Here is an 18,890-nt window from a genome sequence, read left to right on the forward strand (position 1 = left end):
ATTTTATTTCAAAATGTTCAGAATAAATCTCTGAGGCACATCAGCTCATGTTTATGTCAAGACTGAAATCCTTTAACTGCTTGAATGTATTCATTAAAAATCAATTCTCTCTGGAGCTTTTACCATGAAGCAGATTTCTGAAAGACCTATTTTTGCAGCCTTTTCCTTCTGGATGGAATGATGAGGAAGCTTTGCATTGTGATGCACTGTGCCTTTTAATTATCAAAAGGCAAAGATTTTCCACAGGTTGTGTACAGTACATGCTGTATTATTTCTCTCAAATCATAAATCATAAAACAAAAACTTCTGCATCTTTCTATCCATGGCAGCACTTTTAGGGGTGACATTAATCAAGGTTAGTGACATTTGGAGCCGGCCAATCCATCCCCAGGCAAAAATCCCTGCAGCAGTGATACCGAGCATGACTGGCACCGTCCAGATCCCGAAGCCATGCGACCAAGATAAGACCTAATGCCCACTGGCCCTCAAACCACTTGTGAACGAGTCTCAAGATCGAGCAACCGGAGGGTAAAAATAAATAAAGAAATAAATAAGGATGGATAAGAAGGAGAGAAGATTGCTTGCAAACGTTTGGGCCTTCAAGCTTCAGCTCTGACTATCAAAATGCCAATTCATGCATGAAATTCAAGCAGAAGCACGAGTACAATAACAGTGAACACAGACATGACCTTTTGATAGTCATTAAATAGACAGGTCTTTGATTTCAAACAGCGTGGATCATATTTTGCATTACAATATGAGGATTTACCTGCATATTTAACTTACTCTTCAGTCATAATAATGTCTGCGGTTTTGCTAAATGTCTCCTCTGTAGATTTAAAGGAACAGTGCACCCAAAACAAATTTTGCTATCCATTCACTCACTTTTATGTCATTCCAAACAAATATCTTTTTCAGATAACAAAAGAAAACTGTGATTCATATTGCCAATGAAGCAAAAAAACTGTTAATATGACTTAATTGAATATGAATATGAAATGGCATCATTACATATGTCATGCCAGATTTGATGTCATGTGGCCAATTATATATGAAAACATTTGTGCAAAAATGATTTAAGAGTCACTGAACATATTTCATTTCATTGTACTGCTATCTGCTATGTTCCTCCACAAATAAAACATTTACTAAGTTTTAATAAAGCTAAGAATGTCTTAAATTGCAGCTTTATGGTGTTATGTTCCTTTTTGAAGCTTGACAATATAAAATCATCATCCACTTTCATGAAAAATGGAATCGAACACCTCCTTTATGTTTCACATGCACTCCGAAAATGAAATATGGTAAGATTTCTGTAATAGCACTTATAAACTGAATGTACACAATAGCAGGTGTATGTGTGTGTCTACATTATATATATATATATATATATATATATATATATATATATATATATATATATATATATATATTCAATAAATAAAAATGTGAAATGTTGAAGCAGAAATTGTGAAATGGTATTTTTCTTGTTTAAAAAAAAAAAAAAATTCCAGTAATCTTTTTGTATATACAAAATAATCATTTTATTTATAACTTTATAATTTAGTATAATTTAGTTTATGTTACAATGGTGTAATCAAAATATATTTTATATGCAATTCTAATACATCTTAAAAGCATGTGTATATGTAAGTGTATATAATGTAAGGAAACAATACAGGGAGTTAGGGTGGTATAGGGCTAAATGAGGACAAAACTTTCATTGAACTATTCCTTTAATTGATCCCAAGGCTATAAGGAAGTGCATGAGTTATAAAGCCCACAAACACAACCCCCCATGCACAAATAACCATATACCTCTGACACACAAGCATATCTTAATTTGTGATAATGGCTTGTGTTAGCCTGAAGAAAGAAGCATAATTCGAAACCAGCCATGTGTAAAAATGTCTATTTATCCCAGAGGGAGGCTTTTAATGGATATATAAGAGGGCCTTAAGGAGTTAATTGTTTGTGGCTCGCAATCTGATATTAACTACACCATGTGGCATAGAGCACGAGGGCAGAGGAGTCTATTATCTAGTTTTTCTCTCTAATACTTGCAATAATATACATATAGTTATATATGTGTGTATGGGTCTGTGTGGACATGCATCCAGTTTTGCTTCTGTTTTGGCCCTTAATCTTATTGTCTATAGTTGTGGTTGGACTGCGTCCTCCAAAGATCCCATCTTTAATTTTCTAGGCTCAGGAGGGTAATTGCTATCAGATCAATTCACTCAAGAGAAGTGGTGCCTGTTTCTAAGTGCTTGATAGATGGAGACCAACTTATCTTAATGTGGGGTGACCTTGAAGAGTCATTAACAGTAGAAGGAGAAATGCAGCTGGTGACATTATTGACTTGGAGAATCCTTGTGATGGCGCAGATAGACTAGATATGGAGTTCAAATGATTAGGCATTTCTGAAATATTTAATAAAAATAAATGAAAAAAATCCCCGGATGAGATAAAATACTAGTAAAAGGCATATTTTTGTTAGACGTATGGTAGTTTTGACTGGTCAAGCTGGGCTAATGGAAACCAAAGGAATAGTTCGGCCAAAAATTGAAATTTTACTTAACCTCAGGCCATCCAAGATCTAGATGAGTTTGTTTCTTTATCAACAAATCCATCATTATGTTATTTTAACTTTAAGCCATCACTTCTTCCAGCAGTGTTTTAGACTTATATACGGTGCTTGATCTGTTCATATTTCTCTCTCGATAGTGACGAAAAGCCAAATAGCCCAAAATCTCTAGTAATGCTATTGAAAACTGCTTAAATCATCCTAAGGTGGTTTACTGGTCTTATCTGATTTCAGCTAAACAGCTTATATGATTTATCCAAGCAGTTGCTGGTAGCCATTGACTTTCATAGTATGAAAAACAAATCAATGGCCACCAACAACTGTACACCAAAACAGCTTCTTATGTGTTAAACTATGTTTTTTTTTTTTTTTTTTTGGTGGACTATCGCTTTAAATCAGACCATTAAGACCAGCAAACCACCTTAGTTTTTTTAAAAAAAAATTTAATAGTGAACAAATCAGCACTGGCCATTGAAAATGTTATAAACTAGTCCAGGTTGTTTTAAAAAGCTCTCAAAATTTCTCAGCCAGACAGAATTGAGGTAATAATCTGCTTGGCCGTCAAAACGCTCACTAACGAGATGCGTCTGCACATGCTGTACGATCTTTGACAGTCGACTCCCAGCAGGGAAGCCCTGTATCTCAGACCACTGCTTCTGTCCGCTGGCTACATCGCACACTTGCTGTAGCGTGAAGCTAATGAAGTCGTTTAATCTACCTGAACGCTCCCACAGGGGCGTCCCACTTTAATTATGTTCTTAAAAGTCTCTCACATGCACTAATAGGCAGAAATGAAACATGGCACCATGTTAACAAATCCTGCAGGAAAAAGGGACCTCAGCACAGATATTAAAAACTTCACGGGCTGGCATTAATTTTAGCCGTTACGGAGGAGCGTAAGCTATGTACTGTATCAAAGTGAGTCCATGATTAGATGCCGCCCCAGTTGGCATAGAGTATACAGAGCATTTATCTCCATTTCTGATGCAACAGGCTTAGGAAAAATAGTCACTCAATTGATTTAAATAGCCTTTATTATATCTTGCCAAATATTTTATTTTATTTTTTTGGACAAGGAATACTTATTTATTTTTGTTAAATATTTACAGTGGGGTTAAAAAATTTAAGTTTACCAATGTATATATATATATATATATATATATATATATATATATATATATATATATATATATATATATATATATATATATATATATATATATATATATATATATATATATATACTGTATATATATATATATATATACTGTATATTTGATATTTTGCATTATAATTTTTTTTTTTTTTTTTTTTGGTGTGTATTAAAAATTAACGCCCAAAAATATTTACAATTTCTTTACACTAAAGATGTAAACACAGACTGTCATGTAGCGAGTCATTGTTCAACAGGTGTTCCTTTTGGTTCCTTTTGGTATTGTGCAACAATCAGTGAATAAAAAAGTCAAAGAGTGTTTTCCTTTGGAAATATTGTGCAGCCACATTAAATGAGACACATGCATCTCTGCTAATGAGCATTAAATGGCAGCTAATTGTTTGATGGAATTGCTGTCACCTATCTAAGCGTGTCTAATTGAAGCGTGCGAAGCGAGGCATTTACAGTGCCTCTGACAGAAAGAAGCCATCTGAATGAAAAACTCTGATGTTTTGTGTGTGGCAATTACCAGAGAAAAGCCCAGCGTGCTTTACTTGTTCTTTAGTCTTGATCTATCTTATGAAGTTTCTGCGATGCCGTGGCTTTGTGGATTTTTATCACACGGCCCGTTTGTTGCATGAGAACAATAGCAATGCAAATGGGCTGATAAGACATTCGGTCTTCAGTTGAGGACAGGGAGGCAGGCCTGTTTCTGTGCATCTGCCGAGTTTGGTTTAAATTAACAGCGAAAAAGAGATTGCGAGACAGAATATCAGAATCTAAAAATCTGATTATATAATGTGTTTAATAATTTCCCCTCATTATCAACACCACACTGTCATTCACGTCCCTCCGGTGTCATTACATTGGCAAACACATGAATCTGAATCTACAGACTCCCATAAATTATAATACAAAACATGGACGACCGCTGCATGGAATAAATGAACATAGCGTTTGTTTGTTTCCATTACTGACGGTTGGGGAGGGGGGCCGAGATTTTGAGTGACACGTTGTGAGCTACTTCTTGCTAAGATAAAATTATTTCCTTTATCAGGAAAAGCCCTTTCTCCATCACTATTCCCCCGTCCACCCGTCTGTGTCGTGGTCTGACAGATTAAACGCCGTCACCACAATGGCATAGTTGCGTGCAGGGCTTTAATACTGTCCACTGGAGCCCCCCGATTTCTCATTTAATCCCTGTGTAATATGTTGGCCAGGAAACACTCACGCTGTACACAATGTGTGCTCAGCTAAGACACAGAAAAGCCTAATTAGTCGCCCCCCCTACCCCTCCGCCCCCCCTCGTAAATCCTCATTCTTTCCATTTACAGCCACAGTATCTGGTTTTGTTATCAGGGCCACCCATGTGCTGTTGGCTGCTATTGTTTTGCTTTATTTGACATACACTGTGGCTCAAATGAAACAGTAAATGACTATTTACGTGTTGGATTTAAACTACGAGCCGCCAGACATATAGACATGCTCTGGGCTCGATATAAGTTAAATAAGATAAACACACGTTTCACATTTGTGATTTCTTAAACATAAAAATTATATTCCCATTGCAAGTGCCTTGCTGTATACATTATATTTTTCTAAAAAATAACTCTAATCTTACCAAATTCCTCTAATTACTAAAAACTATTTTCTACACTCTTATTTTCTTGTAAATGAGCCATGAAAACGAATAAACAATTGATGGTTAATGTTTGTATTAAACCTGAAACATGACTTCAAGAACATGTAGTACATTGTAAAAATTCATATACATCCCTGCTCGGCTTAATAAAGTATCTAAAAATATAAATCTACTGTACATCACACTACACTTTAGCAAAGGTCTGTTTTCATGTCATGTCAAATCTCCCTGCTAACACAGTTAAACGGTTGATTGTGCTGCATAAGCACAGATGGTGCCCTCTTCCACTGCTTAAAAATTATGTCAACAGACTTTTAAAAAACATTACCCAGCATTAATATCCTTTTTTCAACCTTAAAAGTTATATGGATCATTCTGTGTCAACTCAACTAGTGGTCCCCTGTAAATTTACTGACTAAACTACTACTTTTACAAGCATGCAAACGTTGATGTAAAAACTTAAAAAGTGCTTTTTCCCATTTTTGAATGATCGCCGTTGGCAAATAATGCAACAAAGATTGCTAAAGTCAACAGATTTTGCCTATAGATCTACCAATCTCTGTGTAAAAATAAAATAATGACGACACCATCTTTCTGAAGTCATTTTTACCCCCCTCTAATCTATATCTGACATTTACTATTTTGGCTTTTATCACTATATATGTTTATCTTTCTTATTTAAAAGAAAGAAAAAGAAAATATTGACTTGATAAAAAATTTGAGCCAAGGAAGTTTCTGAAATTGGGTTGATTTGACACAGATTGACCCATATGAAAACACCACATTAAACTGATCTTTGAGGGATCTGAATGCATAATAGCGAATAGAGGCCTAAAATAACACAGTCGACACACGCAAATAAATAACACGATCATTCTCAGCTTATATGCAAAGCCAGTTCCTCACATCTCTCGAACCACATCATATTTTCACTTGTTGTCAAGTCTGTGAGAAATAAACATACACTTGGAGGTCTATTAAGTGACAAGATCGAATCTGTCTGCTTAGTAAATTCATAATCTGATTGGCTGCTTTCAGATGCTTGATCTAATGTCATAAATTAAAACTCTGCAGCTCTCTTCCTTTCCTTTTCATTCAATTGTATACTGTCAGAAAATAAATATCATTATCTAAGAGTAACAGACTAAAGCATTCTGAAATGTCCTTACATGACGCCAGCGGGCTGCTGATGTGTCACCTCATGAAAGCCAGCGAGATGCCTAACAATCATTAACAAATGCTAGATTCTACAGAGGAGTTCATAATTATAATCTGTGAGAGCATGAATAGTGAAAATTGGTGGCTTGCTTGGATAGTGAAAAGCTGGCCTCTTCGACAATGTACAGCAGCTTTTGATTGGTTTTCTGCGGAGATAGAAATGCTATGACATGCAGGAAAAAAATTGTAGGCTAATTCGTTCCCTCAATGTACTAAAACGTGCACACGATTACTATTGCGTTCCCTTGATTTACTATTTCGTTCATTCGATTTATAAATAGTGCGCACGATTTAATAATTCGGAGTGCAATAGTAATCGTGTGCACATTTTATTACATTGAGGGAACGAATTAGTAAATCGTGCGCACAATTTATTTATTTTTTCTTGTATTTCATGTGCGTGGCTCCGTAGTTTTCAAATCATCTAATATCACAAAATGTTATGAAGTCAGACTGTAGGCTTTTTAAAAAAACTCAATAACTAGCAAAATTCTTCAATAAACAATCCATTTCGGACAGAAAGCTTGGACAGAAAGCTTTTCTTTTAGGTTTTTCCTGTGTATTGTTAATGCAAGACGACATTAAAAATGACTTAAGTAATGTCATACTTATGTCACATGATGAGTACAAACAGTAGCATGCAACATCATACAAGTAGGTAACTAACTAACTAACTAACTATAACTCTAGCAATATCCATTAAAATAGCTTTCTAATCTTTTTGTATTCTGTTTTCTTTACATTTATAATACAATTAACAAGCGAAAAAAGACCTCTAACACTAGCTTGCTCTATTCTTTTTTTTTATTCTGTCTGATTTATATTTATTAATCATATTATTAATAGCCCTTGCCACATGTACTGTGTTTAAACTAACTGAGACTTGTTCTAGCACTTTTGAGTGCTTCCGTTGTCCTCATTTGTAAGTCGCTTTGGATAAAAGCATCTGCTAAATGACTAAATGTAAATGTAATGTAAATGTAAATAGATATAAAATGCAACATTGCAGTGAATTCTACACGTTCAACAGGTTATACAGTAAATACCTTCAACAGACACACACTTTTACAGTCCCAGTAATCAGACCAAACTTACTTCTGATTAGACCCCAGCTGCAATGCATGCTGGGAAACCAGCAGTGCCACAATATATTAAATTGCTTTTTTGAACTCAGAATTGAGTTGAAATAGAAATTAAAAAATCTGTAATATTATAAAAGTCTGATCTATCACTTGTGATGAATGTAGTGTGTCCCTGCTGAACAAAATTATGAATTTCTATGATATCTCAGTGCTATTTTACTATCGTCTGATATCATGTTTTAAAAATATATTTGATTTTTATATTTTTTGCTTTCATGTTAATTTTAGTAACTTTTAAGTAAGTCTGTTGCGTTTTTTTTTTTTTTTTTAAGATTTGGTTGTTTTTAAATATGTCTACATAGTTTTAGTAAATTTTTATTTCAGTTTTAATTTTAGTTATTTTAGGTAAACTAATTAAAAATGTTAAATGTTGCCTTGGCAACTAGATGAAATAAAATGAGTTTACGTTTTTATATTTTATTAACTTATTTTAAATTGTATTTATTTCAGTTAACACACACACACATATTCTTTATACACACATTGAATAAAAGTTAATATTTGCCACCAGTAAGACTTTTTTTTAAATATTATTATACATTATTATTGTATTATTATGGATTATAATATATTAATAGTTATTTATTTAGCAAGGACACATTAAAATTATTCAAAAATGGCAGTAAATACATTTAAATTGTTTCAAAAAATTTATATTTAAAATAAATGTTTTTTTTCTAACTTATATTATTATTTTCATTATAAATTTTATCATCAGCACAGCAATCTGTGTAAAAGGTTGTCTTCAGTTCAAAGCTAGAAAATTTGACATGACCAAATCACAAACTGACAAAAACACAGCAAAATCTTAAATATTACTTGATAATTTTACATCACCACATTTGATGTTTATACTGTACATTTCTAAAAATCCTGAAAAGTTGTTTCATTCCAGACTCTTCAGTATGGCCTCAGATCTTTGGATCCCGCTGTATTTTCCGATTGTTAACCCCAGCACAGCATCACCGTGGCTCTCCGAACACAACTGTTTTGCATGGAAGCCTGTTTACAAGCACTCATGAATAAGTTAGCCCACAGCGACGGCCGAACACGTGGGGAAGACACTCTCTCTTGAATCTAAGCAGGTTAAATCAAGTTGCCAAATGGAGTGGATTTGACAAGGCTCCTGCTACCCCAATGAGCATGAACTATCTCATCTCCTCTGAAATAGATATTTTCCCTATTTTCACACTGGACCGGGAGACCCGGGAGTAATGGCTGCCACTGGAAAACCCAAAACAGAGCTGACAGGAGTGAGACGTGAAGCTAGTGCTCTGTTTTGATCGGCACTTAAAGCCCATCGCTCGGCTCTCAGTCAAAGAAAACGGGAAGCCTTTTGACATTTTCTATTGCGACGACATGCAATCCTTCCACGGGGGTCTGTGCCTAAGGCTTTAGAGTGGTATGCTGTTTTTTTTTTTTTTTCGCTGTGTCCTAGAGCAGCCCAGTCTGGCGTGTTGGGTTTGTCCCTGAGATGTGCGTGACTAGAGGAGGACGCGCTCACTGAGAGAATTAGCACAGCGACCCAGTTTGACTCTGCGGCTCAGACACTTAACCTTTACTGACACACACAGACAGTGGCAGCACTTTAGAAAGGAGGCAGAGGAAAAGGAAAAGGATTGCTGTGAGTACTATTAGCCACAGATCGAGCAGAAAATTACCTGACAAACAAGGAGTTTGTGACCGCTTGAGTAATACGTTCAAAACAGAATGCCCTTGTACCGGCAACACGAGGGGAAATTGAATTAATAACAATTCCACAGCATTTAGTCATGTATCCTGTAAAATATACAGTGGCTGCTCATTCCAGTGCAATGAGAAGTGCTAAAACGAGCTGGTAAATATAATTGAGAAACTATTGAAAGAAAGAAACATAATGATATAACAAAGTCCTTTTTTTAATGGTTTAACACAGAAATAAAAATATAATATAATATAATATAATATAATATAATATAATATAATATAATATAATATAATATAATATAATATAATATAATATAATATATGGACATCACCTTTGCTACTTTACAAATTTACATTTTAAATTTTATAATAATAAAATTATAATCATATAATATATGGGCATCACCTTTGCTACTTTAAAAATTAAAATCTTCAATCTTATAATATAATATAATATAATATAATATAATATAATATAATATAATATAATATAATATAATATAAAGCATCCTTTTTACATCCTTTTTACCTTTCTATGTCATAAAAATATGACATAAAATATTATTTTTATATATTTAATACTTTATTATTTTAATAATAAGCATATAAATAAAAAAATTATATAATTAAGTATGTGTCTTATTCTCTTTACAGCACAGCAGAAATAAATACATATTATATTTTAGTATTAAACATTAAATATCAATATTATTGATTTTTTTTTTAAATGTGTCTCTAAAATCTTCCTATATACACAACAGAACACACACACACACACACACACACACACACATATACATATATATATATATATATATATATATATATATATATATATATATATATATATGTATATATGATAACTTTCTACATTCATGATTTTCATTATTATTATTATTTTTATTTTTTTCCCTAATTGTTATATCCAACATTTATATTTTATGGTTCTCATTAAGGCTAAGAACAAACCTCTAACCCTACGAATTTAACCTCAGCATGCATCTCATCCCACTATAGACATCCTGAAGTCCTAGCAGATAATAAAACTGCTTTCAGTTGAAGAAGAGACATTAGCTGCATCTAGTGACCAAAATATGACAGACTGGACTGGGATTTCTGAAATACTCAAAGGTGCTTAAAGATGGTGAAAAAGCAACTGAATTCATGCAGAATAATAATAATTAGAGCACTGTCACTGACCGATGCAGTTGTCTCTGTGCTCCTCAAAGCCGGCACTGCACACGCACCGTCCAATAGGAACGAGCCACTCGCCCTCAGCGCTGCAGTACATCTTAGGAGTGTCTCTCTCCTCTGCGTGGTCCACACACTGACCTCTGACCTCCACCAGAGAGGACGAGTCGGCCCCCGTGACCACGTCTGTGAAGACGGCCAGGTTGCGAGCCATTCCCGTGCAGCGTTTGTAATACACTCGGACGGACAAGACAGCGATGCAGGCTCCTATATCCTGGAAGGCCAAGTAGAAGCCGCGTTTGCTGAGCGGCCCGACGCCGCGGATCTCAGTGTTGAGCTTGAGTCTCCTCACACCCAGGTCCACGTTAGTGAAGCTCTCGTCGGCCGCGATGGTGTCGATCTTGGAAAACTGACTCTCCCAGATGCTGCTGCCAACGTCGCGGTCGGTTTCGTAGTAGTAGAGGTTAAAGGTCTCCTTGCAGGTCCCGAGCACGCCTGGCATGCTGTTGCAGTCTCTTAATGTGAATTTCATCTCGATGTAGATCCGCCGGGCGCCGTCTCGCTGGATCCAGTTGGTCCGGAGCCAGTTGTTCTGGCTCGGGCTCATAACGTTGCACACCTGGTACGTGTGGATGGGGCTGAAATACTCGTCCATTTCATTGATTGCATCCCACTGGCAAAGACAGAAAGAGAATCAGGGTTATTATCACTAACTAAAAACTAAAACCATTACAAAACATTTTCATTACATAAAATAAACATTAATAGAAATTACAGATAATCTTAATTTTTTTTTTTTTTTTTAACTAGTTGCCATTGTAACATTGCCATTTTCATTGCATTAATGATGAAGTTACTAAATAATAATAATGAATAAATAAAAAATTACTAAATCCTGCCAAAAATTTTAATGAAAACAGAAAATTCTAAAATATAGCCTAATTTAAGAAATTAACAAAAATAGTGTATATACGTATATGTATATATATATATATATATATATATATATATATATATATATATATATATATATATATATATATATATATATACAGTATTTTTGTATATATATCATTTATAATGATGATTATTAGAAATAAATAATTACAATTTATTATCAATTTAAAATAAAATAAACATGCTGGGATCATGATTAGATGAAACAAGCTAATGGCAAGTTACTTTTTAAAATATTAATAATTACTATATACAGTTACAGTTTTCTCTGTGAATAAAATAAAATAAATAAAATAATAAAGCCAGTGAAAAACAAAAACAGAAAAGTGAACCTTTAAGTATAGGAGATTACACGCTTAAACTGTGCTGTTGCAATCACCTCTTTCATGCAATAGAGATCTTATTTGTGGATTTACATATTTACAGTGTGAAGATTCTTATAAATCAGTCCATTATGATTTCAACAGCATATCTCTTTTCACAGCAATGTGCATGAGAGCTTCTTTAAAACGTTTACATATGCATTGCGGTGCATAAGATTAATATCATGATGAATGTGTCCTGCATTTCCTTAATACCGTTCAGAATCCCTCGTTATTCATGGGTGGTTTTGTGCGGTTTAAGCAGTTTCTTATGCATTGCAAATAATCAGGCATGAATAAATATTTTATTATGACTTGCGAATGAACTTACAGATTCATATAATGAGCCTGAAGCAAAAAAATAAAAAATAAAAAATAGAAATGCTGATCAGTCTGAATGAAGCCGTCCACAAGCAGTGAATTTCATCTACTGTATCGGTCAAAAAACACCAAACCCAATAAACAGGTAAAATATTGCAAGAGATCTAACTAAAAGAAATTGCTCCTAAGTTAAATACAGTTTTCAGTAGTGTTGTTTTTTCAAAATACTGTAGCTTTCCCTGTATGTAGTGGAAGCATGTAGCATGACAAAACATCACTGCTTTTAATGTGAAACTTTACTGTGCACACATTTATACAGCGGTGAACTCAAGAGTTAATCAATCCTCTTTTTCTAAACTGCCTGCTGTTCACCTTATTTTTGACATAAGAGTGGGTATAACCCTTTTTTAACTTGAATGTGCAAGTCTTCTGGAGTCCAGTGCCAGGTTTATTGAATGAACAAATCTTAATTTGGGTGACAGAATTAAACTTACACTAAATACTATCAAAATAAGACAATAGTATACACCAAATAAACCACAGCAAAAGCAAAGCAAAACAAAATGATTTGTAAAATAAAATAAAATTATATATATATATATATATATATATATATATATATATATATATATATTCAAATATATATGAAAAAGATTTTATAAATATATTTGGTGATTTGACCCTCCATGCTGGGAAAATAAAATAAGAAAATACAGTACTATACATAACAGGATTAAAAACGGCTTGTAACTGCTACATTTCTTCAAATCTGTTGAGATGAAGAAACAAACTAAGCTGAGCACACACTTCTGGAGCACACACACACCCTCACACACACACACATATATATATATATATAGAATTTAATAATAAAAATAATAATAATAATAAAAACACAAAATAAAATTAGAACTGAATATAAATATTAAAAAACAGCAGCATGTAACAATATTTTGGGAAAATATTGTTATTAATATATAATAATAAAATAAGAATAAAATTTGAATTATTAATATAGCACTATACAGAATATACAAAAAATTTACAAAAACTGCAGCATCTGACTAAATATTCGGAATAAGTTATAAAGAAAAAGATGCAAAATATCTATGGTCACCTTTTAGTTTGAAATAATCATAAAAAAATCATTAACAAATAAAAAATAACTATACAGAATACAAAGTGCAAAAGTCAGAAACAGCAGCGTGTAACTAAACTCTGCCCCTGCTTGAACTGCTGGAAATGAATACTGGAGTTTGCCCGTCATAAAGCAGCTTCCTCAACACTGCTGATAAATAATTCAAATCTGGCTTCCTCAAGACTTCTAGAAACACTGATGAAATATGCTATACAACTTTCATCAGCGTGAACACTGAGTGACTTTCAGGTAGAGGGCCAAGAACAACAGCACTCAGCCTTAACGAAAGTCCCTCGCCTCTCCTCACCGCAGACAGACCAGCGCAGGTAGAGCGTATGGAGAGGAGAGCCTTATTTTAACACTGCTGTCTGTCTGTAATTAGCTCGTCTCTTCCGTCCTGCTCATGAAATAGTTAAGCAGCGAGTTGAAGACTAGCGGTGCTGTGAAAGACCTCCAGTCCGACTGGGGTTCAGCCTCGTGAGAAGGAGCCAGTATGTGCCGCCACACAGCGAGTCTTTCATCTCTGGAGCTCAGAGCTCACAACGCTGAATATTCACTGCTAATTAAAAGTGGAGGGCTGCTGGATAAGCAGAGTGGACAGATGATGAAGCTCGGGAGAGGGAAACTGTGAAAAAGGAATGTTATTGTTTTATTGTGTACTGTGCACAACAATATTCTATAGTTGGCATTAGCATAAATATCGTCTATGGCCAGGTTTCTGATTAGTTTAGCAGGTAATCTACATGTTATAGCTAGCAATCAGGCTTGATTACATCCCGTTTAAAGCACATTTTTGGTAGATTTATTTATACAGTGTCAAAAAATAATAAATGACATTTATATATAATGCATATAGCTTGTTATAAAAGATTTCACATCTGCATCTGTGCATTTGTTCCTTAGTAGCAGCAAAAGAGCATCATGTAGCATTATGTTGTTATTGGAAAATGATGGTTTTGCGGCCTGTGGAGAGCCTGGGGATGATGTGTTTTTAGCCTGATACTCTTCCAGGCTAATCTCATATCTATTTTCTCCTCTATGGATATTATTTCACGTTCTTATACAGCGAGATAAACAACATGCAGACACGAGAACAAGGCTGAGATGTGTTTGAGAGAACTGATGCTGTGAAGGCATCACAAACCTAACATCAAAAATAGTTTTATTATATGAAATAAAGCTTAAATAAAATTGAATATAAATATAGAAAAAAAAAAAAACTTAAATTAAACCTAAATAAATGAATAAATAAAATGGCAAAAGCACATTACTAAAAGTATACTAACACTTAAACTAAAATTAAAATAAAAAAGAATACAAATTACAACTAGATAAAAAAATTACTTAAACTAAAATTAAAACTTATTAAAGGCAAAAACCTTAGCAAACAACAAAAAAAAGTTTAAGCTGAAGTACTAAAATTACTAGAACTGAAAAAAAAAAAAATTAAAAACTACAGCTTTTCAACCAAATGCAATAAAATACTAAAATTACTAAAACAAAAATAAATAAGGGCAAAATATTAAAAATAAATTAACATCACAAAAGCACATTACTAAAATTATAAAAACTATATATTATAATAATAATAATAATAATAAAAATAAAAAAAGTTATATGATATGATATAAAAATGACCTTGGCCACCAACTTAAGCTAACTCAGAAAAGCCTCATAATGCTTTGTATGGGTCGTACCTGCTAGCAACAAAATCTTTTCTTTGCTAACAAGCACAAAAGTGTTAACATAGACAGTGGTTGGAAAAGCAGAAGTTTAAGGCCTTCATGCAAACACAGTACTCTCACATTCAGCTCCCACTGGCCTCGAGTAGATCGTCTCCTCTGAATACATTACGGACACAGCCGGCCTAATTGAAAGGGAAAAGGCTGACCTCAGAGGAGGCTTGAGCTCGGCCACCATGAACTCGGCCTCTTCTCACGAGTACATCTTCCAAAGCAGCAGATTTCCTCACTTTCCTGGCCTCACCTCGGCCCGTGATTCCCGTGAGGAAACTACAAAAAGCCTGTTACGGTAATTAAAACGTTGGATTCGAGTGAACACCGTAACCAGCCTCCCACTTTGAGTCTTCAGCGGTTAAATTGAATTTGTCCTTACACTAATGATTAGATTAGAGAGTCTGTTCAAATCTAACACTTTTCAGGTTAACTCGAGGGCTGCAAGTAATTCCTTTAGTTCTTTCATGAGGTTTCCGATAAAAGTCTGCGTTTTGTTTTAGCTTCATTACATATTAGACGATCAATGAGAGAGAAAGATTGAAATTAATCAAAGTAACGGTACGATGAGCTACAATGAAAATCTTTCTGCTCAGATATTGTTCATTTAATTGAGACACTTTTTTATGTAAATGAAGCTAATCTTAATCTCCAGATCAATATAAAAGGTATTAATCTTTTTTTTTTTTATGCAGATACATGGCTTCTCAGATCTAGCAACTTTTAATTAATTGATACAGTTCAATGACGTTGGTGAAGCAGTATTATAAGAATAACAAAATAAAATAATAATAAATAAATTAAGATTTTAAATACATTTTAATAATTAATTTTTAATAAAGTAATTAATGTTTTAGTGAGCAAAAGTTCCGTAGAAAAAGATTATTGGACTCTAAATTTTTATTCATTAAATTAAACAGCTTTAGAGAAGATATAAACAAAAAATGAATAAATTATTAAATTATATTAATACAATAATACAATACAATAATATTTACAATACAAAATAAAATAATATATACAAAAATACACTCATAATTAAACAAATTCTTAATTAAATTAATATGATAAATCAATTTTAATTGTTTAATTTTAATTAATCCATTAATGTTTTAGTGATCCAAATTCCCTCTATTAATTTCAGTTCCTCTGTGTAATCAGAAAACATTGTTGGACTAGAAACTTGTATTCATTTAATTAAGCTTTACTCAAAATAAACAAGAATTTATTTAATTATAATTATAATAACAAAATATCTATAATCTACAGTGTGTGTGTGTGTGTGTGATATTATATCAGGACACAACTCTGTATAATGACATGGGTATGACACAGGTATTACAAGGAGAGGGCTTATCATAACCCATGTCCCCATTTTTCAAAACGCGTATAAATCATACAGAATTAGTTTTTTTGAGAAAGTAAAAATGCACAAAGTTTCCTGTGAGGGTTAGGGTTAGGTGTAGGGTTGGCGTAGGGCCATAGAATATACAGTTTGTACAGTATAAAAACCATTTCACAAAAACAAAGATGTGAAGTGTGTGTGTGTGTGTGTGTGTGTGTGTGTGTGTGTGTGTGTGTGTGTGTGTGTGTGTGTGTGTGTGTGTGTGTGCTCAGAAATGTGTGCTCAGCTTAGTTTGTTTCTCCATCTCAACAGATTTGAAGAAATGTAGCATGACATGCTCGCCAATGGATCCTCTGCAGTGAATGGGTGCCGTCAGAATGAGAGTCTAAACAGCTGATAAAAACATAAAAACCCATCAATATATTTGTTTAGAACGGTTTTGGATCGTTTTAGCTTGTAAAGAGTGTTTAATATGTGCATTTTTCACTACTGATTCAGACAAAACGTCTTTTTCACTGTAGAACGCAATAAATAGAGGATTGCATTTAAGCTGGAAACAATGGTTTCAATTTAAAAATGGTTGTTTCTTACAAACACAGTTTTTAATTTCGCCAGACATTAGTTGATGAACTGGAGTGGTGTGGATTATTGTGATGTTTCCATCAGCTGTTTGGACTCTCATTCTGACGGCACCCATTCACTCCAGAGGATCCATTTGTGAGCAATATGTTCCAATGAATAAACAAACTCATTTACATCTTGAATGGTCTGAGTGTGAGTACATTTTTAACAAATTTTCATTTTTGGGTGAACTATTCCTTTAAACAGAGAACTCCAAAATGTTTCCAGTGCTATCAAAGATCAATAACATTTTCCTCTGAGCAGATGTCTTCACTGGCCACTCATATAATACTCTTGTACAAACACTTTTTTTTTTTTTTACATCAAATATCTACCCACATTTTGGTCAATGGAGGGACTGAGAGAGCTCTCAGACTAAATCTGAAATATCTTAAACTGTGTTCAGAAGATGATCCGAGGTCTTACGGGTTTGGAACGACATGAGGGTGAGTCATTAATGACATCATTTAGATTTTGGGGTTAACTAATCCTTTAATAAGACATACTATACATACTAAGACATACTATCATTTATTATATCATTTGAATATTACTTAATTAATGATAATCATATTTTCACTCTATTCATTTTTTTGTAATTTATTTATACTCACAATTTAATTAAGTTACTTTTAACTTTTGGCCTTTTTTTAAATGTTTGTGCAATTATTATTTGTTAATACAAATATATAAAATGTAATATTTATTATATAAAGAAAATAAGGTAAAATTGTACATCATTCAAAATAAGAAAAAAAGACATGTTGAGACCCTGAAGTATTTTTATATTATCAAGAAAAATGATATAACATGAAGTATATGAATGAATGAATGCATGAATGAATGAATGCAATAATATCATACATTACAGCATTTTTGTATTTATTTTTTACTATTCATGAGTTTAAATGTTGCTTTAGTGTTTACATGTTATATTATATATAATCTTTTTTTCTTCTTTTTTTTTTGCATAATATAAAAAGAAATGCAAATGTACACCCTCTTAATCATATAATACTTTATGATTTATTATTGGCTCAGACTAAAGTTTATTGCTCACTTTGTTTGAATGCTTGTCACGTATTTACCCACATTCAGGTTTTACTTTTAATGCATTAAGTTTGGCACCCGAGGGTGTTTCTCGGCCCTTTGCGAATGGTCTTGACGTGAATACAGCATGATGCAATCATTGCACGTCTGTGACAGCCAGACACTCATGACCATTCGGATGGCATTCAGGTGCTGCAGTCTCTCCCAAACTAATGCTGTGCATCCATGCGACAGCGCGGGCTGACATCTGGAGACATGTTTGGCGGTAACGGGGGAGTGGGCGGACATCTGGATGCATCCATATCATCTCCCCTTCAAAGTCCATTTGTCATCGTCTCCGTCTGCCTTATCACTGCTATCGATTGTGGTGGGTGGGCGAAAAAGGAGGCGGGTGTCGATAGACGTGTCACGGCAAACATAAGCCAGATAGGAACATAATGAAGTCATCGGACAGCAGCTGTCAAGGCCTGACTGATTTGGCTCAGTGACAGCCGATGGCGACTGGAGCCCTGCAGGAATGTGCAGAAGGCAGAGATATCTGCCAGGGGTCGGCCCGGGGTCAGCCATCTCACTGCCTGCTTGAATTGGACTGTAAAAAGACATCTCACTATGAGTTCATGAAGGGCCATAAATGATTCAGGGCTGGTTGATTGCAGTGAGGAGACATAACAATGCATTCAGACACAAACCCTGCATCAGACGTCTATCATTAGTGCCACATTTATGAAAGCAAGCCCGGATTAA

At 33.9% G+C, this 18,890-nt stretch overlaps 1 protein-coding gene across 4 annotated transcripts in view; it reads right to left on the reverse strand.

The window, feature by feature from the left end:
* LOC128022088 (ephrin type-A receptor 8) overlaps positions 1-18,890 on the reverse strand; it is a 78,012-nt gene that overhangs the window by 18,680 nt on the left and 40,442 nt on the right. For all 4 annotated transcript variants that reach the window (XM_052609325.1, XM_052609323.1, XM_052609324.1 and 1 more), the window contains one exon: positions 10,629-11,292. In XM_052609325.1, coding sequence (XP_052465285.1) covers positions 10,629-11,274 — 646 coding nt within the window. In that variant the 5' untranslated portion in view covers positions 11,275-11,292. The remainder of the gene's footprint in view (positions 1-10,628; positions 11,293-18,890) is intronic.

This window comes from Carassius gibelio, chromosome A11, assembly GCF_023724105.1.
Source record: "Carassius gibelio isolate Cgi1373 ecotype wild population from Czech Republic chromosome A11, carGib1.2-hapl.c, whole genome shotgun sequence".
In the NCBI taxonomy this organism is placed as follows: Eukaryota; Metazoa; Chordata; class Actinopteri; order Cypriniformes; family Cyprinidae; genus Carassius; species Carassius gibelio.